This window comes from Phoxinus phoxinus (genome assembly GCF_949152265.1).
Source record: "Phoxinus phoxinus genome assembly, chromosome: 23".
Lineage (NCBI taxonomy): Eukaryota > Metazoa > Chordata > Actinopteri > Cypriniformes > Leuciscidae > Phoxinus > Phoxinus phoxinus.
The window spans coordinates 11,876,507-11,897,867 of record NC_136898.1 but is presented as its reverse complement, the minus strand read 5'-3'; the positions used below and the strand labels follow the sequence as shown (position 1 = coordinate 11,897,867).

General features: G+C 38.2%; 1 protein-coding gene across 1 annotated transcript in view; it reads left to right on the top strand.

Annotated features, from left to right (window-relative positions):
• Nucleotides 1–2,210: 2,210 nt before the first annotated feature.
• The window catches only part of cblb (Cbl proto-oncogene B, E3 ubiquitin protein ligase), a 64,559-nt gene continuing 45,408 nt past the window's right edge, over nt 2,211–21,361 (top strand). The window contains exons 1-3 of the mRNA XM_079600763.1: nt 2,211–2,565; nt 3,252–3,414; nt 4,190–4,440. Coding sequence (XP_079456889.1) covers nt 3,262–3,414; nt 4,190–4,440 — 404 coding nt within the window. The 5' untranslated portion in view covers nt 2,211–2,565; nt 3,252–3,261. The remainder of the gene's footprint in view (nt 2,566–3,251; nt 3,415–4,189; nt 4,441–21,361) is intronic.

Here is a 21,361-nt window from a genome sequence, read left to right as displayed (position 1 = left end):
AAAAAGAAAACACCACAAAATTGTGTTCTGTGAATTGTTTCATATGGAGTTTCAAACATTGTCACTCAGTGATGTTTCAGGCTGAAGAGAGACCATAGAGAGAGACCTTCAAGTTTAACGGTTGTCTGCAGATGCTGGATGTTTGGTTTTAAAAATGGCGTGGAATGGAGCACATGAGCAGAGCTGTGAGTAATAGAAAGACAATAAGAGAATTTAGTTCAGAATCAGATGAAATGCTGTTACTGAAGGGAAGTTAAAATAGTGTAATACATTAGGTTCAATCCCATACAAGGAACCCAACAAACACAGAACATTCCCCTAACTTTCGCATATGGTTCCCATTTGGTTATTTTTTATGGGAACCAAATAAGAACGTTCTTTTTTTATACCTAAAGAGAACATTCCCACAACTTTAGCTGCAGATTATAATTTTTTAACCTAAAGAGAACCTTCCCAGAAGGTTCACTAACGTTCTTTAAAAGTTATGTAAATGTAAGGACAAAACGTTCTAACATAAAAAAAGTATTAATAATAGAGTAATTAATAATAGAATGGAATGTTCCTCTAACTACCAAGAAAAAAAAAAAGTTCTTAATAAAAAAACGGGTGTTTTGAACTTTCAGAAAACATTCAGAAATAACGTTTTCATAACTTAATGAGAATGTTAGCACAACATTCTAAGAACATAATTTTGTTATCTGGTAATGTTGTTAAGAACGTTTTCTCTCAATATTAAAAGAACATCAGTCGTACAAAAAACATCAAAGACGTTCCAAGAACGTAAGAACATTTCCACTCAATGTTACGAGAATGGCCGTAAAATAACATATTTTAACCATGAAAACATAAGAATGTTCCAGAAACATTAGCAATATTAGGAAAGTTTTTTTTACTAACATTTACATAACTTTTACATCACGTTAGTCAAGTTATGGGAACGTTCCCTGTTAGCTGGGATGCTAATCTAAAAGATTGCTGTCTCTGTTGGAAAGGCCTTATATTGTTTATGTTTACAAAATTGGATATGATACAACTGTAAATATGATTATAAATGAAAAACCAGACTGTGATATTGTAATTCAATAGCAAGTGCCTTTCTGTCAAAGAATCATTTAAAAAATATGCACTGTTCACAAACAAAACAAGTCTTCAAATACAAAACTCTGGTTGAATTGAATTTTCCAGGCAAATGATGAAATCCCTGATATTTCCCGGCTTTCCATGACTGTGGATATCATGCTAAAACTGCAAACATGAATTAGATGAAATAAAGCTGAAAGAGAGGAACACAGAATATGTAGAAGAGGGAGATCAAGACATTTCTTATTAGAGGAGCAAAACAAAATGTTCCGCCAATGACCCACGTGGTTGCAGAGCACCTAAACAACGGGACTTGTGTGGAAAGCCATTTTAACATTATTCTTTTATACTTTGTAGGCATAATCTATATTTACATTTGTAGCAACCTACCTATTTTATTCATTACTAGTACACTGTGAAAATTATTTTGTAATTTGTGAAAGAAAATGCTATTTAATTTTTTTCTACTTCAGAATTTCACATTTAATTCAGTGTTACTTGCTGTCTGTAATTGTTTGTTAAAATTTCAAGCAATGTTTGAGACTTTGAGTGAAAGTTGTTTCTACACCAATTATTTTTAGTGTAGGCCTACTACTTTGCAACCAGTTACTTTACCAATTCAACAATTCTGTTACTAACAATTTTTTGCAATTGAATTGAATAGAGATCTGAGGATCAAATATCAACTATTCACTTCTTACTAGTATTCTAGTTATTACCGGTGCCTAGTTTAACAAGGCTAATGTTTATTTCAGTTTAAGTAGTACAGACTATAGATACTACTAGCTTTTATTCCAATTATTATTAGTAATATTACCAGTAACAAATGAGTAATTCAAATTAAAACATAGTCACTCTATTGGATTAGGTACTAGTAATAAAAAAAACATACAAAGATTTCAGTTATCTTTAAAAGACGTTATGAATGTTAACACGGCTTGCCATATTAAGACTTGTTTCCATCGGAGAAAGTGAAGATGACTGAATGTATAATTTGCACACGAGGAACAACCTACAAAACGCTTTGCACAATTTCATTGCCTCTTCATTTACGGAAATATTAAGTATGCACTTAAAGTCTCAACTCCAATTGGCGATTGGAGAACTCCGTCACCTCAGAGAACGTTCGCGCTTTCTGATTGGCCACTTGAGAGCGATTGCTTCATCGGCTCCGCCCACTCGGCTCCTCCCTGTTGCTTTCGCTGCTTCTTGTTCCAGTACTGATTTTTAACCGAGCAGTGTCACGATCATATCATACAGCGAGAAAAGCGGAATTGTACTGCGTTTAAGCGGTTTTTGCGTGAGGATACGGACGAGCTGCTTCTAGTTTTTGAACGTCTGGGCAGAGATGTTTCAGTTTCCTGGCTCTGGCGTTGTGTTTTTGTTGCTTTTGTTGTAATTTGTTGTGGGGACCTCCCTAAAGCTTCAACTCAGGAATTCTGACATTCCCTGTATTGGCTGCTACACTGTTTTCCTTTTGCCGCAGTAAGTCTGGAGTTTTTATATTATACAAAAGAGCAATTTGCCGCAATTTACAGTGAATTTAAGATCTTTGCTCTGGCTAATTAGTTGACATAGTCTTTGAAGATCAAGTTGTGTTTATTACTAGCCTACATCGCATTTTATTTGATGCTGTTTTAAAAAGTGCAACACAGTATCTTGTATTTCTGCAGGGTGGATTTTAAACGGTTTCATCCCAAATTATTCCCAGCTAAGTGGGCACTGTTTAGACAGCCTACTGAAACAAACTGCATGCTTAAAAAAGTTTATAACTTTTATAATGTGATTGAATAATTCAAAATCGAGTTCTGTTTACTTGTTCGGTGATCACGATATGAGATAGACAAATCTCGCTCATCAGTTTACATGTAGCCTACCTTTAAATTATAGTTGTATTTGAATATGGTAGCCTACGTTACAGTAGCCTATACAATATACAAACTAATGTTCACAAATGTAATCATGGTAGCCTACTGAACGTTAAATGGGTTACAAAGTGCAAGCATCTTAATGTTTTCTTTACTAGTCTTTTGTAGCCTATAATCGCTGGTCTGATATAAAATACCTCAAGTAAAGGTTTTCAGTCCTGGTACAGTTCTTTCTTTCATATAAGCTACTGTCACATCTGCCCACATGTGTTTTGTTGCCTTTAACATTTATGTATGTTACAGTGTGCAGAAAATGGCAACTGCTCTCAGTGGACGCCCACCTAACAATAGGAAAGGCCGTATTTTAGGCATTATTGATGCCATCCAGGACGCCGTCGGACCCCCCAAACAGGCTGCTGCGGACCGCCGGACCGTAGAGAAGACATGGAAACTCATGGACAAAGTAGTAAGTGTCTTGAGTGTGTTTACAGTCTTTCTGTCGATGACGCAACAGTGCTTCCTCTGCTCTCACGCGCTGATAGACTTTTCCACGAAGTCGCGTTTTTGGAAGCATTTGTTTGATACATTGTAGCAAACTGTTTACTGAGTAGCTGCATGCTCGAGAAGTTTGTTTGTACCTGAAATCAATCCATCCATCCATCCATCCATCTAACCATCTATCTATCCATCTTACCATCTATCTATCCATCTATCGTCTGTACTTCTTACAGAGCATTACATCCATCCATCCATCCATCCATCCATCCATCCATCCATCCATCCATCCATCCACAAACCCACACACCCATCCATCCACCCACACACCCATCCATCTTTTTTTGTATTTATTTATAGCTATTTTATAGATGCAATACTTTGGGTTGTTATATAATTTATACAAGTATAACTTCTGGGATTTCTTTCCCATCCATCTTTCATTACTAATGTACTATTTTATAAAAGATAGCCTACGTGTCATAAATAGAGTTCTCTATACAGTGTGGTGATCATGATTTGTTACATAGTGCAAGCATCTTAATTTCTCTATACTAGTCTGTTGTACTAATCATTGGACCGAGACCTGAATGTTTTCAGTCCTGGTACAGTTCATTTATACTCACTGTACCCCTTACTTTTGAAAATGTCTTTATTCAAACTGAATTGTTTAGTAAAATTGGTGTGTAGTGTGTTCTCAGTGAAAAGGAGTCGATTTTTCTAAACTGACGGTGTGTGTTTTTTAGGTGAGGTTATGTCAGAACCCCAGACTACAGCTGAAGAACAGTCCTCCGTACATCTTGGATATTTTACCTGACACTTACCAGCACCTGAGGCTGATTCTGTGCAAATACGAGGAGAACCAGAGACTAACTCAGCTTAGTGAGAATGACTATTTCAAAGTGTACATCGACAGCCTGATGAAGAAATCCAAAAGAGCAATTCGCCTCTTTAAGGAAGCCAAGGAGAGAATGTACGAAGAACAGTCACAGGACAGGTAGGATGCTTTTTGTTTTGCTTGTGGTCTGGTCACACATGATCTGGTCAGTGTTTCGTAAAATCCAGATTGTTTTTTGTCTATTCTAAAGTGAAACGAAAAGGATGATTTCACTTTTGTTCTATGTGCATTTTGCACCGATATGTCTGTTTCAATGCCAGCAGATGGTTTTTAAGGTCACCTTCAAGCGTTATCATGATTGTCAGTCTCATAACTCGTATGGTCTTTCTTTTTGACACTGATCTGTTGCCCTTTGAACGTCCTGCCGGATGGACATAGGAGAGGTCAGGTCACATGACTGGTCCGTTAGTTGAGTTTCCTCTGGTGTTTCATGTCAACTTGAGTCATGGCTAATTATCATGGAAATCCAACTCTGATCAAGAGCAGCAGCCTTAATGAAAAGAGCCTGACCCCCTCTGGATCTAAATCCTTGGTGGGCCAAGCAGACTCTGCGCAGGGCGAGAACAAAGTGAGAGACATTATTAACAGAGCAAGTGTGTCTCGGGCATAAGCTGACACATGCAGAATACTCTCCCCGGGGGCCATTAGAGCTCTGGGTCAGCCTGTGTGTTTCAGACATGAAACACGGGCCTTGACTAAAGAGGAAAATCTTAGCATTCTGTTTTACTGACAGCCAAGCGTAACATTCCCAGCATCTGGTTTAGAGCGTAGCCTCACATCAATTAAACTGCATTTAGGCCACTGACTATTTGGGTAAATACTGCGCAGTTTGAAAACGTATCATAAGGCGTTTGATACTGCCAGCAAATAATAGTGTTTCAGCTGTTGGTTTATATCCCAGTGCTTTTTATTGGCAACTCTGGCTCAGGTTTTGGCAGAAGAGTTTAATTTTAGTAATGCTTTCGATCCCAGTCTCACCAGATTCTGCTGGGGTGAGATGATTGAAATGAAAATTTTAGGGCTGATGGATAGGTAAAGCAGCGTTTTTTAGCCCGCGGACGGCAACTGACAGGCTGTCCTGACACGTTGTCGGATCCAGAAGCTGTGACACTCGCTCCGGACAGGAGCAGGGATATCGGCTGACAGCCCCATTCACGTCTGCTGTGTCACTCTGTCTTAAATCTCAAGGGAAAGATCCTCTACTCTGCCTTCCAGCCTTTGGCTCCCTGTCCCACACAAAGGGGGGGATAAGGGATAGTGATGCGTCCTTTTGGAGGTTGCAGAGAGGAAGGAAAAGAAATTGAGATGAATGCAGGGCTCAGCAATAGGGTTTTATGGCGCAATACTAGTTGAAGGATCTGTCAGTAAGTCCTATCAGTCTTTTCATCTTGTGCTTGATGATCATGTACGTGTTTTGTGGCTTGCAAACTGAAACATTTGGTTTTGTGAACATTCAAAATTCTGCCTATTTAAATATGTTGCCACAGTAACGATACAGTATGCAGCTGACTCACATAGATAAGGTTTTGTTGCTAGAATTCTATTAGTCTTAGAAATATTTGTTATAACGGAACATTTCTTTTCATATTAATATTGTTTTACACTAAATATAAGTAATGTTAATTTAATAATATATATTACACACACAAACACAGTTATTTTGTTTAATGTTATTATTAATGCAATATAGAATTTAGTGCAAAACAAAATATTTGTAATAATTAACCAATATAGGTGAACTAGTCTATATATATATATACTGTATATATCACAGTCAGTTATTGTTAGTGTGATATAAGATATGATGTAGATTTTTTTTTTTTATTGTCTGTTGTTGCCATTGATGTGTAAAGTCTTATTACACAAAGGAAATTCTGACAATAAAGTGATAAAATGTGTGTATGTGATTCAGGTATATGTTAATATGGGAAAAAATGTCCCCACAAAGATGGCAATCTCTAAAATCCTTGTTCTTCTAGAGACATTTTTTGGCCCTCATGAAGAAAACGGCTTATAAATCATACTTGTAATGTTTTTTTGAAAATGTAAAAATGCTGAACGTTTTCTATGATGGGTAGGTTTAGGGTTAGGATATTTTACAGTTTGTACTGTATAAAAATCATTATGTCTATGGAAAATGTGTGTGTGCGTTTTCGTGTTAATTAATTTATCTTTGTGGTTGGACCAGTGAAAATGTTGGCAGGGCAAGTGAAAGTCCCTCTTAGGCCAGCAGAAGCATTCCTTATTATTGAGCCTCCTGAATGAGATGTGCAGAAGAGACAGTAAGAGAGGAGGCATGTGGAAAGCGAGTTCATTCGTAGTGCAGTGGGGCTGCGGGGAGACATCAGTATAGAGAGCTGGTCCCCGGCCTGCAGCCAGGCATCTTCGTGGAGGCCCCGCATGTGCTACAGTAATTATACTGCAGCTCCTGAGACCAACAATGGGACTCGCTTTTTCTGTCTTTCTCCCCCAGCACCCTCCTGCCATAAATATCATCTCTGCCATGCAATGTTTGACAGACTGTAGAGGACGGAATGGTCCCTAAACAACTTAAAATGCCTAGTTTTTGTGTGTTTGGGGTTTTAACACCAGTTCCAGAACTCTATAAATGCACTGGAAAACTTTTTTTTAAACTTCTTACACACTTTGAAAAACTTTACTTAGTTTTAAAGCATTAAATGGTTTTTACTCCCTGCCAAAATAATGTTTTATTTGTTTTTTTTAGTTTTTTTTACTACATCTCGTTCACCACGTGTGTTACTATTTTTCTATGTATAAATTGTTGCGTGTTGCTGTGGGTACGCTACAATAAAAAAAATGAACTATAAAGCCACTGATTGGACAATGGGATAAAATGAACCAGGTCTTTCTCTGTTTCATTAACTGCACAATTTTCTAGCTATTCTAAAATCTTGGCAGGGTGATGACGATACAGACACCCATGTGCTGTACTCTAGCAAAGTCAACCCTGTTTGATAATTATCAGAAGATTGCTGAGGTTCTGATTTTCTCTTACTGGAAAGATCTAAATGCATTACAATCTATTAGTATTGACATTAAGAGGCGGACAAAACGGTGGTCTGGAACAGAGATGAATGGGCCGGATGTATTGAATCTAGAGGACGTTGGCAAGCGTTGCTGTATGGGGCTGAGGTGGCAGTCTTAAACTTTACAGTGTTGGATCTCTCGTGCTTTAATCTCCTCAGTGTCTTTTCCGGTGACAGAGATGGATAGCTTTGTGGATAGAAGCGTGGAGCCATGCTGTAGAGACGCAGAACTTCTCGGAAGCCTCACACTTGGCCTCTTTGACATGCTTGCTTTTCAGCCTTCATGCATCACGAGAAGATCGGCAGATGTTTTAATGTTCCTGTGGCTTTGAGGTGTGAGAGACTGCTGTCAACAGAGATAGAGACTTCGGATGTAGTGTTCTCAAAGTCGCAGAAGAAAATATCTGAGGTTTGGCCTTTAAGCAGGCCACAGACAGCGGGGACCGTCCAGGGAGCTGTTTTGCATTCACACTGACTGTGAAATCACATTGTGTATTTTAGGGCAGGGTTCAAAAGTATAGATTTCTCGATTTTAATCGATTTTCATTTTGATGAACCAATATCGATTCTTAAATCCCAAGAATCGATCTTTTAGTCTATGAAACAGTCTCAGCTTTATTATGAAATTCAAACAATAAATGTAATTTTGAACAGACACATGTGACGCAACCAGTTATGCACTTTAGCTACGCAAGGACCACATTTCCATGTTACACACTGAAAAGTAAAAATATGTCAAATAAATGCATGTGGGAATAAATAAATATAATAATAATACAGAAAATAATAAATGAAGGAAAAATGTAAAAAAATAATAATTCAGGATTAAATTGAATAAGAAACTGAGTTATGTTTTTTTAAAATATTTATTTCCCTATTATTACATTTAATTATTTATCTACACATTTATTTATTTAGTTCTAATTTCTTCAGGTTTAGGCCTCCATATACTGTATTTGATATATATATATATATATACCGTATTTTCCGGACTTTAAGTCGATCCGGAGTATAAGTCGCATCAGTCAAAAAATGCGCCATGAAGAGGAAAAAAACATTTATAAGTCGCACTGGACTATAAGTCGCATTTATTTCGAAATTTATTTCACAAAATCCAAGACCAAGAACAGACATTTAATCTGGAAAGGCAAGTTATTCAGCTCCACAATAGCACACAGAACAACAGGCTGAATAGTTGTCCGGTATGTTAACGTAACACATTAACAGTTATTCAGCTACACAATAGCATAAAGAACATGCTAACTAACCCTAACCTGGGGAGGCTGAATAGATTAACATAAGCCAGCGAGTCCAACAAGTTACTGGTAAGCTAGTTCACCAAGCTCCCGATCTCATTCCACAACACTGAATCCATTGAATTCTTCCTCTGTGTCACTTCTGAACAACTCCGCTATCTAGAGCGCCTTCTCGCCGGTTGTAGACGGTAATGATTTATCTTGGTTCATCTCAGTCAGTATGAATTAATTTTGATATATAAATCGCACCTGACTATAAGTCGCCAAACTATGAAAAAAAAGTGTGACTTATAGTCCGGATAATACGGTATGTCGAATTGAAATGAATCGCAAACTTACAAACTGAAATGTAATCGAATTGTGATTAGTTTTGTCAGTACCCAGTCCTATATTTACCCTCATTCTTAATTGTGTGTTACTCTACCTCTTCCAGTCTCCACCACGTCAAAAAACGAAACCGCACAGAGTATTTTTAAGCTCTGAGAGCTCTTTGAGAGAGCTAATTCCCTTCTGAGAAAGGTAATATACTGCACTGGCTCACGAGTGGCAACCGTCTGTTTAAATCTCTTTACTCAACTCGTTCGGTTTAAAGCCGCTTAACAGCTATGGAACATTCGGGGAAGTTTTTGTTTTCCGCAAATGCGCAAAAAGTGATCTTTCTTCCCAGCTTACACCTCTCTAATGCACCTGTACACTTGTGTAGGCGTTAGCACCATGATTTGATGTTTGGAATTTTTCCTTAAAGCACAGGATGTTTACTGCCCGACCATCCTTAATTTGTGTCTGACCACAAGGACTCTAGCTACAATGTTCTCCACGCAGATGTTCCAGAACACAACACAATGCTCTGGTTGTTGAAACTGCCCTCTTGCCTTACCATCTGCTGTGAGTAAACCGAAATGGATCAACATGTTATAGTACAGGGAGGGAGCAGGAACATCACAGGATGATACTTGGACCGAACTCTGTGCTGAAATAGACTGAACGTGATTGCTAATGCAGCAGCAGATTTGACAGAAAAGGTCACAGATGTAGCTTTATCTCAAGACGCCGTCTGATGAAAAGCTGAAGTGAAAGTGCAGACCTTGGTGGAAACGGAGTTGTGGATTTGAAACTGCTTGGTAGGGGAACTTAGAGACCGACCGGCCTGTCTTGTTTGCTTTGACCTTGAATAAGCACACTGCAGAGAGCATCTTAAAATGTTAACTCGGGTATTTTTATTCCGCAAACCGAAGTTCATTTTCTGTGTTTTCTTCCCATGGAGGAACTAATTATAGATTAGCTTGATTGGTTGATGAGGACAATTGCTCATTCTCCAATAGATTCTGCTCCAAAAGACATTTCATAATGCAGCAGATAATTTTTCTCATCCAAAGTAATAATTGCATTATGTTTCAGGCTCTCGCAGTGAGTTGTATTTTTTTTTTATGGCAGATATTGGATCCAAAAGATCATTATAAAACAGACAGTTCCATTCCTGTAAGCTGATCGGACAATGCCCTTTTGTCGTTTACCAATTTAAATGAATTTTATTAATGAAGAAATTTTTAAATTATGCATGCACAATATTTTGGCTCTGTATTGGTCAATATTATTTTTATTTTATTTAGACTAACAATGAACAATTTGGGCTTAGGCAGTAAGATTATTTTTATGTTTTTGAAAGAAGAAATGCCTTTCTAAGGCTAATAATAAAAATAAAGTAAAAAAAAGTAATATTATGAAAATATTATTACAATTTAAAATGTAATTTATTCCTGTGATGGAAAAGCTGATCTTTCAGCAGTCGTTACTACAGTCTTAGTGTCGAATTATCCTTCAGAAAGCAGAAATCCTTCTTATATGCTCAAGAAACATTTGAAAAAAATGTTATCAATGTTATCAACAACAGTTGGCTTCTTAATATTTTGTGGAAACCATGATACTTGATTTTTTTATGAATAAAAGTCAGTAAAAACCACATTTATTTGAAATGGAAATATTTTGTATATTTGGGAATATCTTTACATTCAGTTTGGTTTATTTTAATATGTCCTTGCTGAACTATTAATTTCTTTTTTTTTAGAAGACCCAAACTTTTGCTGTTATCTAGCACTCACTTATTTATTAATCTTTTAAAATGACTAATAAAGTAATAACAACATTGCAAAATCCATTTCTCAAAATAAATTAATATGTGTTGTTCACACTGTATATTTCAATGTTGTGCTGTATAAATTGATGTTTAATATTTTTTGTTTTATTTGTAATTTTATTTAGACAAAAAAAAGTATTGAATTTTAACATTGGCCATTTATTGGTTATCGCCATAACATTAAAAGGTTTTTAATGTAGGTTTTAGTGCTGGGAAATGATTAATCGTGATTAATCGCATCCAAAATAATAGTTTGTGTTTCCATAATATATGTGTGTGTACTATGGATAATTATGTGTACTAAATATATACATACACATGTGCATGTATATATTTAAGAAAAATGTGTTATTTATATATAAAATATTGATATAGGCTATAATATAAATTATATATAAATCTATACACATGCAAATATTTCTTAAATATATACAAGCATGTGTGTGTATTTATATATACAAAATAATTATCCATAGTACACACACATATATTATGGAAACACAAACTTTTATTTTGGATGCGATTAATCGCGATTAATCGTTGCCCAGCACAAGTTTATTGTAATACTCAGAATTTTAATCCCTAGTTTTAACAGCACAACTTCATACTTTATTAAGTAAACAAGTAATGACTGACTGCAGTGATGTCCAATACCTGCCAGACCTGGGCACATGGTACATGATGGACTGCAGCAGGGCATGCCACCCCTTGACTGAAGTTAATAGGAGTTATTTACAGAGTAAGTTAATGCCCTCCCACAGAGAATGAAAGGAAAATATATCCTCCCCTCATGTCAGAGCCCTCAGACCAAATGGGCCCCTCTACATCCCCCAATCTCAGCCTTCTCCAGCTGCATCCATCACACACAGGCACAATGAAGTTCAAACAGCCAAATGACAGTGGAACAGAGCCAGATGTTCTACTCAATTAGGGGTCTCCCCGCTCTCTGGTCACTCTTTCATGTTTTCCCGCTCTTTTTTTCTTCATCATCGCATTGTTTAACATGTTTGTCCTGCATTGGAGGCTCAATTAAGTCCTCCTGTGGTGTTTTTGTGACCATGTTTGTGTTTATTTCTCTTAAATTGCCTTGTCAAACGTCGGCCCTGTGCTTTGATTGATGAGCGGAGGTCTGCGTTTGGGTAAAAGTGCAATTAGCAGCTCTCAGTTTACCACCAATCAGATGGCAAGCCACATATCGGAACTCCCCCACCCCCACCATGCCTCGGTTACCATGCCGTCTGCTCTGCAGTGTGATGATGAGGTTCATCTGGTGCCCGGCTAATGATGGAAAAAAGCTTCATTAATGAGGAAGTCACTGACTGATTCCGAGCCTCAGATCTGGGAGATACCACTGTACGCTGCATTTTGAATTGGCCTTAATTGGCTTAGACTTCACTCCCGAGAAGTTCTGAATAAATCCTGTGTCTCTGTTCTCCACGTTTTAACTGGATGGGAATTCTCAGGATCCCAAGACTTATCCAGACTTTAAAGGAAGTGAGTTGCAAGAAAGGCTGGGGTGAAAACCGGAAAAGAAAGACGCTTGGATATTTGACCTCTGGAGGAAGGGCAAACACACACACACACACACACACACACACACACACACACACACACACACACACACACACACACACACACACACACACACACACACACACACACACACACACACACACACACACACACACACACACACACACCAGACACCCTGTGCAACCCAATCTTTATGCTGCAAATCAGCTGCATTGAGAGCAGATATCTGTTATGATTTTTGCCTGCTCCGATTCTGATGCATTGCACAATTTATCCTTCTCTTCAGTCATCTGGAGGAAAACACAAGGAGGAAGTGCCCCACAACATCCTGTTCTTCTGTTTCCTTTCCACAATTATCCTTTTACTGTGAACACAAGCACATTTAGGTCCGAATACTTATGATACGCAAGTACGCAAATCCTCTTAGGCACCCAAGCAATATTGTTGCATTTCAAGATGTTAGAATGCAATTCATAATTCAAGGGTCAAAAATATTGATTTTCTTTAGTGTTTTTTCTGTTTTACTGACAATTTAGATTACCTTTGCTGTCATCTAACACTCACTTGAAGTTAATCTTAAAAAAAAAAAAAAAAAAAAACACTGTTAAATGTTAATATGTGATGCCTACATTTCCTTGTTGCATTTATAACTATTTATTTTTTTAAAAGATTTCCCCCCCCCCATTTATTATAACATGAAAATATTATCAGTTTATCTGTATCTGCTTGAATTCAATATCAGTGCATCAGTAAATTGCATGAGTAGGTTTACTGAGGTTAGCAAAGTCTGCTCATTAAAACGTAAATGCATGGTTGCAATGCGCTGACCAAGATAGTGCATGTGTAGAGTACATTTCTATAGAGCCTTATTATAATGCAATTGGTTGATTTCAGATATAGATTAGCATCTCCCTGACCTTAAAACACACGCGCCAGACGCCACCCTTTTGTCTACATGAATGTCTCGTTGCGCCCCAGCCCCCTCCACAATTTGGGGTTCAACCTTTGCTGATCTCATTTGGAAAAGCTTACAGACGGGACGCCTCCTCAAATGAACATCTAATGAACTATCAGCTTTTTGTGGTTTCATGTGTCTCTGCTGGTGGTTTTAAATGTCAGAACATCTTCTCGCTCTCTAATGTCTCCCTTGTTTTCTCCATCTTTACCTCTCAGTCTTTAAGTTCTACGTCTCAGGTGTCACGGGGTGCTCGTGCTCGAGTGTCACACTTTCCGCAGCAGTGAAAATGTGTTTCTCTGAAACCAGAGCCCCATTTGTGACAGCTTCGTGTCTTCCAAGTGACTGCGTGTGTGTAGTAGTGCTGTTTTTTTTCTCTCTAGCGGATGGTGCGGGCAGCAGGTGGAACTTCAGGATGAATTCAAATCAACCCAACAGCAAATCAATACTAGTCCCGACAGCTGTGTCTCGTGTGGTTAGGTGTCTTGTAGAGCGAGAGAGGGGCGGAAGATGAGAGAACAGGCTTTTTGTTTCCATGTTTGCTCTACATCTAGTAATGTCCCGTTTGAGCTCTGGGTTTGGTCCATCACGGCAGATGTGCTGTCTCAAGAACAGAAACCTGCCTTGTTTCCCGCAAGGTGCTTGGGGAGTCGGGCATGTGTGTCCAGTCTGGAGAGGGAATGAGGATTTGTCTAGTGAGGTTTCACGGGTGTCCATTTGGGACTGTGTTGTGTCTTTGTGTCTATGTGGTGCTGGTCTTCTGGGAGTCTGGCTGACGTGGTTGATTTATTGTGATGTGTTTGCCTCTCTCTCTCTCTCTCTGTTTCCTCCTCATATACTCTGAAACACACACACACACACACACACACACACACACACACACACACACACACACACACACACACACACACACACACACACACACACACACACACCAGGCCATCTGAGCCCAGTCATCATCCACTGCTGTTGTGAATGAAATCTCTGGAGGCAAACTGTGAACAAACAGCTCAGAGCAAGAGTACTTAAACATGCTAAATACATACAGAATATATCCTTATACCAACATCATGTTTTCCCTCAAACAAATCCTTGAGTTTTTGAAAGAAATGAATACTTTTGTTTAGCTAGAATGCATTCAATTGATCAAAGGTGACAGTAAGGGACATTTATAATGTTACAGAAGATTTCTGTTTCATATAAGTGCTGTTCTTTTGAATTTTCTATTCATTAAATAATCCTGATCATTTCTATGGTTACTGGCCATTTATCTGTTATCTCTTAGTTTTACATTGACTGTCTTTGCCATAATCTATAACACTCACTTACTATTTAAAAAAATCAATCATTTATTAACACTGGTAAATGTAAGTGTGTGATGCCAATTTGTTTTTTAATTGAAAATAGTTGAGAAACAATGTATCACAGTTTTCACACAATTAAGTGTTTGAACATTGATAATAGTAAGAATTCTACTTGAGCATCAAATCAGCATATTTTAATGATTTCCGAATGAGTAATTATGCTAAAAATTCTGCTTTACCATCACAAGAATAAATATTTTCATAATAAATGAATGCAGCCTTGGTGCACATGAGACTTCTTTCAAAAGCATTAAAAATGTCTCCCTGCGTATGAACTCTCATATCTGTCACCATACATCAGTTGATGTCAATGAAACATTTGTCTGCATGTGCAACGATAAAACCTCAGGCTTGTAGTTTTAAAGCAGCCACAGAAGAACACCTGCCAGAGTCCTGAATAGCTTTTGTCTTTTCCCGCCGTAAATGTGGTGACCTCATCAGAGGGACCACATAACCGTTTCTGTCAGGCTGTGCATTGGGCTGTTGAGGTGCACAGGATGGAAACTCTGAGCTGACGGCTTCTTTTTTTTTTCGTTCTCTGATCAGAAAACTCCCGTATTCTCAACACAGCATAATGTGGCCTAAAACTTCCAGCAGCACTGCGACTGACTTGCTACCTCAGTGTGAAAGACTGTTTAAACTGTCAGACTGGATTAGTCCCTCTGGGATTGGTTGCCTCCTGTCTGTCACTCAAACCAAGAGATGTGTTACTCATCACTGGGGGTGAGAGACAATTCTGAAGTGCGTGGCCTCGTCAGTTATCAATCCATTGCTCTTAAACATATGATTTCATAATAACCAGTTAAATTCTTTTTTTTTTTAAGTGATATGTCTTAAGATAACAGAAAGGCTACCTCATTAGTTCATGAAGAACTTTTAAGCATCTTCTTTTTTTTTAATTAGAGTAATGAAACTCTTGGATATCTCTGACTTTTCCTTAATTAAAACATCATGGCTAAGTGCTTGGATATTCCTGCACTTGAGAGTGTTTATGAGTGTGTGTGTTTTCTCTAAAGGCTCAGTCCTGCACTTACACTGATAAGTCAGGATAGATCCTCCTACAACCTTCCTCAACTGAAACCAGTATTGATCTGCTCTGTCCCGGAAGCAGCATCCTCTTTGAGCCCATGAACAGATTTGTGAAACAAGAGATGTGGAGATACCAACGCATCGCTACTTCAAGCACCGGCTCTCTAAGCTCCAAGCTCCAGACCTAACAACCTGCCCTACCCAACCTTGTCTTGTTTTTTCATTGTCATATTGCAGCAAAATCTTGATTCGGTAAAGTTGTATTAATTGTGGCAGGTTACATCGGGGGAGGAACATTCTCATTCTGGAAAGCATTTGATAAGACAATCTGTGTAGTGCAGGTTGAGTCATTAATAGTTTTGTTCTGTTTTTTCAGACTGAAAATATACATCTGCTAAAGGTTTATTTTGTAGATGTTTTAGGAGTATGTGAAGGCCTCTAATCTAACACCCATGGGTTTTGATTTCATGGGGTCTTGAATTAAACATCAATTTAAGAATGAGTTAAAATTAGATATGCACTAAGAAACGCGGAGACTTTTCGATAAGCTCCATCTGGTGTGGAGTGTATGATGTCTCATGCTTCTCAGAGCAGTTGATATCAACACACAACAGCATGGGAAATCTGTCCAGCTGTTGCGATAAGTTTCTGTTTCTCATGGCCTATCTGACAGCCGTACCCGCTGTAGCTTCCTAAAGTAATCACCACTCAATCTGCTCCGCTCTTAGTGTTGCACCAGGAAACAGGATGTTGCCGGGCCATAGATATTGTTCTCTTTGTTTACCTTTGTTTACTCCTTTTGTTTTTGGACTCCACAATGTAAAGCTACCATCTAGACAAAGGTTGAGGATCAATGAACTAGTTAATAAGTAGTTATGAAGCTGAAAAATGTCAATTTAATATTTTTACAGCTTACCTCAGTCAGCATCAATCAGTTTCCTACCAGTAAATGTGGTCAGTATCTAGATTCTCTCACACTCACACTCACACTCACACTCACAGTCACACTCACACTCACACTCACTCACACTCACACTCACTCTTATCACTGTAGGCTACTCAAACAGGAAGTGACCGTGGAACAGTGTCCTTCACGTGGCTATGATGTCATTCTGCTTCCTGCTGGTGGTGGCTTGACTTTTGTTAGTTTTGTAGCTAGGTTTCAGAAAGCTGATCATCGTAAACCTAATCTTAGATCTCTTTTTCCTGTTTGTCACCGAACTAACTGTAACATGTTCCGCTGATTCAGAAATGGCATTTAGGGTCACTCTCACACACACACACACACAAAAAAACACTGTAAGATGTTTGGTGAGACTGCCAAAGCTCAGAGCCAGTGGTGAAATGTTTCTGTTTTGTTGAAGAGATGCATTTTTTTTAATACCGCAATATTACAGGAAATTAAACGATGTGGCTTTGTGGTGTTCTGGAAGTGATGGTCGAACTATCTTCTCCAGGATATCCTCATAATACCCACACAGGTATTATGTGTTTTTTATCACAAAAGTCTCGTCACATATTGTTTTAAGGTCATATTTGCTGTTTAAATTCTTTACAACGTAGGCCAGATGCTTTATCTAACATACGTTAGATAAAGACAACAAGACAAGGTTATGAAGCAACAGCCTGGCATTGCTGGGATACTAAAAGCAGCATAAACAGTAATTGAATGGAATATTCCGGGTTATTTACAACTTAATGTTTATGGACCCCATCTGTAGCACGCTGTCGGTTAGCACAGGCAATCTTTGGCTGATATACCAGGAAGGGACCTGATGCAGTGTTCTGGGTTTTTACAAACTGAGGGAATTGACAGCATGGCTACAGATGCAGATGGACTAAAGTTGTAAATAATCCGTAATATTCTTTATTAGGAAACTTTGCAAACCATCTGCCTCTCAAAGAGTGTTTGAGTATATAGACTGTACACAAAAGTACAAGAGTAGCCTTTGGCAGCAGTTGAGGATTTAATGTATTTCTTGGCTTTGGGGGCTATAATGCAGATTAAAGCTATAAATTTGCAAGGATACATTATTAAAAATGGCAGAATTGGCTTTCTGAGAAGAGTGTAGATGCTTTTGCCCACAAACTGGAGATGGCAAACTTAGAAACCATTTAGTTTTCTATGATGAACCCTTTTGTTGCAACTTTGCTATTTTAAATATTTCAATTGCAATTTAAATGTCACCAAGGCTATGCTATAACTGCCTAGAATAGAAGGTTCCATCAATTATGAAAACAAGATTAAGATAAACCATTACTGTGACACATTTTGCAATGATGCTCGTTTTGTCTTGTGCTATCATTTATTTCATTTAATTGTTTTACATTTATTTGACATGAATACATTAAATACTAATTTGTTATATTTTTTTATTTGTTCATTTAAGTCAATGTCATGTTAAATAATTATGATCTTAATGCTGACCAAAATAATTGTGATTTATTGATTTGTGATGCATCACTTAGAATATGTGTAGGTTACAATGGTTACCTACTCATCCAGCAACCAGTTGAGCAACCAGTAGTTGAATATTTGACTCATCTTATCCTTTTCATTTTTTTTCCCTTTTCATTAAGTGGGGGGTGATTTTTATTAGCGTGTTCTGCGGTAGCTTTCACATTTTAAACAATTTGCAAGAAGTAGTTTAGCACATCCCTACTGAAAATGATAAAAAGCTCAATGTTCCATAGTTTTCCAGCAAAAGTGTGTTCATGTACAGTTTATAGCTGTTATATACTATTGTAGCTATTATTTCAAATGACAAAAATGAATCAACTTTTTTGACCAGGCCAACAAAACAAATTATTTTTCTAGAGCCCCATTGTGTATTGTATCTATATTGTGTTGGTTGTTTGTTCAGAATGATTGCTGCATCTCGAACAAAAATTTTCTTTAGTAATCAATAAAGTACATCTTTTATCAATCTGTTTATTAACTTACGCCATCTTCAGAGGAAATGGGCCTAGAAAGAGAATGAGAAGGAAAGAGCGGGGTCGAGTGAGCGTGTGGGGGGCTTGAGCTAGAGAGAGAAGGGTGTTTTACTCACGTCTGTGTATGAGTAAGTCATGGAGCGAGTGACACAGGAGGAAGGTATGACGGAGTCTCTCTCAAAGTTTCTCAAAGCTGAGCCATTCCCACACTATGATCAAACTCGGGGATCACCCAGAATGCAGTTACACTGACACACTCGCTCCTGCATACTTACAGAGCCGTGCTTTCACTGTGACAAATTCAGGGAGTCCCCCCTTCTTCATCCAGGCTCTGATACGCAATGCCTTTAGTTTCTTTCTGAGTTTCCTCCCAGATCATATACACAGAAATAGTTTATAGTGCATGTCAAGCTATTCCTGGTTATGTTTTCAGGGTTTACACACCACAGCTTCCAGGTGCATCATTGCGCAATAAGGGAAAATCTTCCCTTTAGATGACACATTTCCTTTTTGATCAATTTTTTCCTTTAAGCTTTTTGTTAGAAATCAGGGATGGGCACGAGTACCAGAACTAGGAAGTGACAGCAATAATTGATCATGAATTTTTATTTTTATTTTGCGCTGGTTTTTTTTTTTTCCATTTTTTTTTTTTTTTCATGTTTTATACTTTTATTTTGTGTTTAAATTATTTAGCCATTTTTGTTCTTTTCTATTTATTATTTAAAGGGGTGGTATATGCCCTTTTCACAAGATCTAAAATAAGTATCTGATGTTCCCAGAGTATGTATGTGAAGTTCTAGCTCAAAATACCTCAGATATTTTTATATAGCATATTAAAGTTGTCACTTTTTGAGGGTGAGCAAAAACGCACCGTTTTTATGTCTGTCCCTTTAAATGCAAATGAGCTGCTGCTCCCGGCACAGTGGGCGGAGCTTCAAGAGCTTGTGTCCTTTTGCCTCACACACACACACACGCACTGAACATTTCAAAAACTTTTAGGAGTCAGACAATGATGGAGAGACTCAAGAAGAAGTGACAAAATGTAGACAACATTTCTGAATGGTCAGTTGATGTATTTATGTATCTTATGTGTAGTTATCTTCTAGTCATTGATTAGCATACTCTGTCATGATCATCTATAAATCGTGTTCCCGGGGGTGGGGTTTATGTAAATTTTAGGGTTAGTGATGTCACTAACCCGGAAGGAATGTCGTGTAGTCCCTACCAGCCGTTTGTTGTAGTCCGTTTGTTGTAGTCCGTTTGTTGTAGTCCTTAAAAAGCGATTTCCTTTAAAAGCAAATATCTTCCTTTGCTTTAAACTAAAAGATGTTGTTTACATTACACACTAAAGTTAGAAAACTGAAATCATAATCAACCACCCCTTTAATACTTAAAAAAAAAAAAAAATTGTCAAAGTGCATTTAAAAAAAATTACTATGAGAAGTTATGCAAAAGCTACTTGTGCTGTACGTAGAACAGATCAACTCCCTGTACTTAAATACTCCTTTTAATTATCTGTTGAGTACCTGAGAAAAATGACCAAAAATATCTAGAGCTGTACGATATATCGGCCACCATATCGGTATCGGCAGATATATGTTCATTTAATGTTATCGTTATCGACCTGATAAGAAAATGTGGCCGATATATTAAAGCCGATACATCATTTATTATTTCCTTCAGCTGAGACACTTCAGATGTGTTTTTTTTTTAAAATCAGGCTCTCAAAAATCATATCTGCCAATTCATCGGTAAGCGGCTTTCAAATATAAAGAATTATCGGTTATTAGCATCGGACAAAATTTTCATATCGGCAGATCCCTAAAAAAATATCCATCCAATCCAGCAAATGTGACATCAGGCCAGAGAGCTCAGTGTGGCCCAGAAACGACCCATTCAGAGCCTGAAGTCTGGGGCCCATCTGCTAGGATGTGGTGAGACGGACATGAGTGGGGTTGAGCCATCTAGTAATTATAAGTCTATGGCTCAGGCCATGCCAGAGTGAGGTGCAGCATGTGGGCGGGGAGGAGGCGGAGGACAATGTCTTTCTTTAGAAATGCTGACTGTAAAGACTCAATGACACGCGCTTAGTCACTTTGTGGGCGCGGATGCTGTTTTATTCATCTGTTTATTGCGTGCGTTAATGAAGAAAGCCTTTTTAACCACACATGTCATGCTTGCTGTTGATTAAAGGGTCAGAAATGTTAACGCCAAAGGAAATGGAAGTGTAACCTTGATGCAGGAAGTGAATAGGAGTTGACAAGAGCATGTGAATATGATTTCCAGTAAATTTCCTGCAGCACATCCTGTGTCTGTGGGAGGACAAAACGCGTCCTCTCTTTCTTTGTCGTTCTTGTTCTGTTAGCAACAGGTTATCACACCATTGATTGTCACTTTTTTTGGGGAGATCAAAAGAAGAAGCCAGAAGTTCGTCCGCGAGATTTTAGAAAATATTCTAGAAGGCAGAACTAGCATCTGGGCTCCAGAGGAGATGAGATGCGTGGGTTTGTTTGCTGACTTTTGTGCAAGATTGTTTGCTTGTGTCTGTGTGGTATGCATGTGTTTGTATGTGCGAGAGCGCGTGGAGGCGCCAGGCTGGGGCTTTGGCAAAGAGTGACATTTATTAGTTATCTCGAATGATGGATGGTGGGCTTCGGTTGAGGAGCTTGCGTGTTCATCCTAGGCCTCTCTGCCCTGTGTGTCGATTGGCTCCCGCTCCGTGTCAGTGCAGCTCGGCGAGGTGTAGTAATAACTGCAGTTATCAGTTG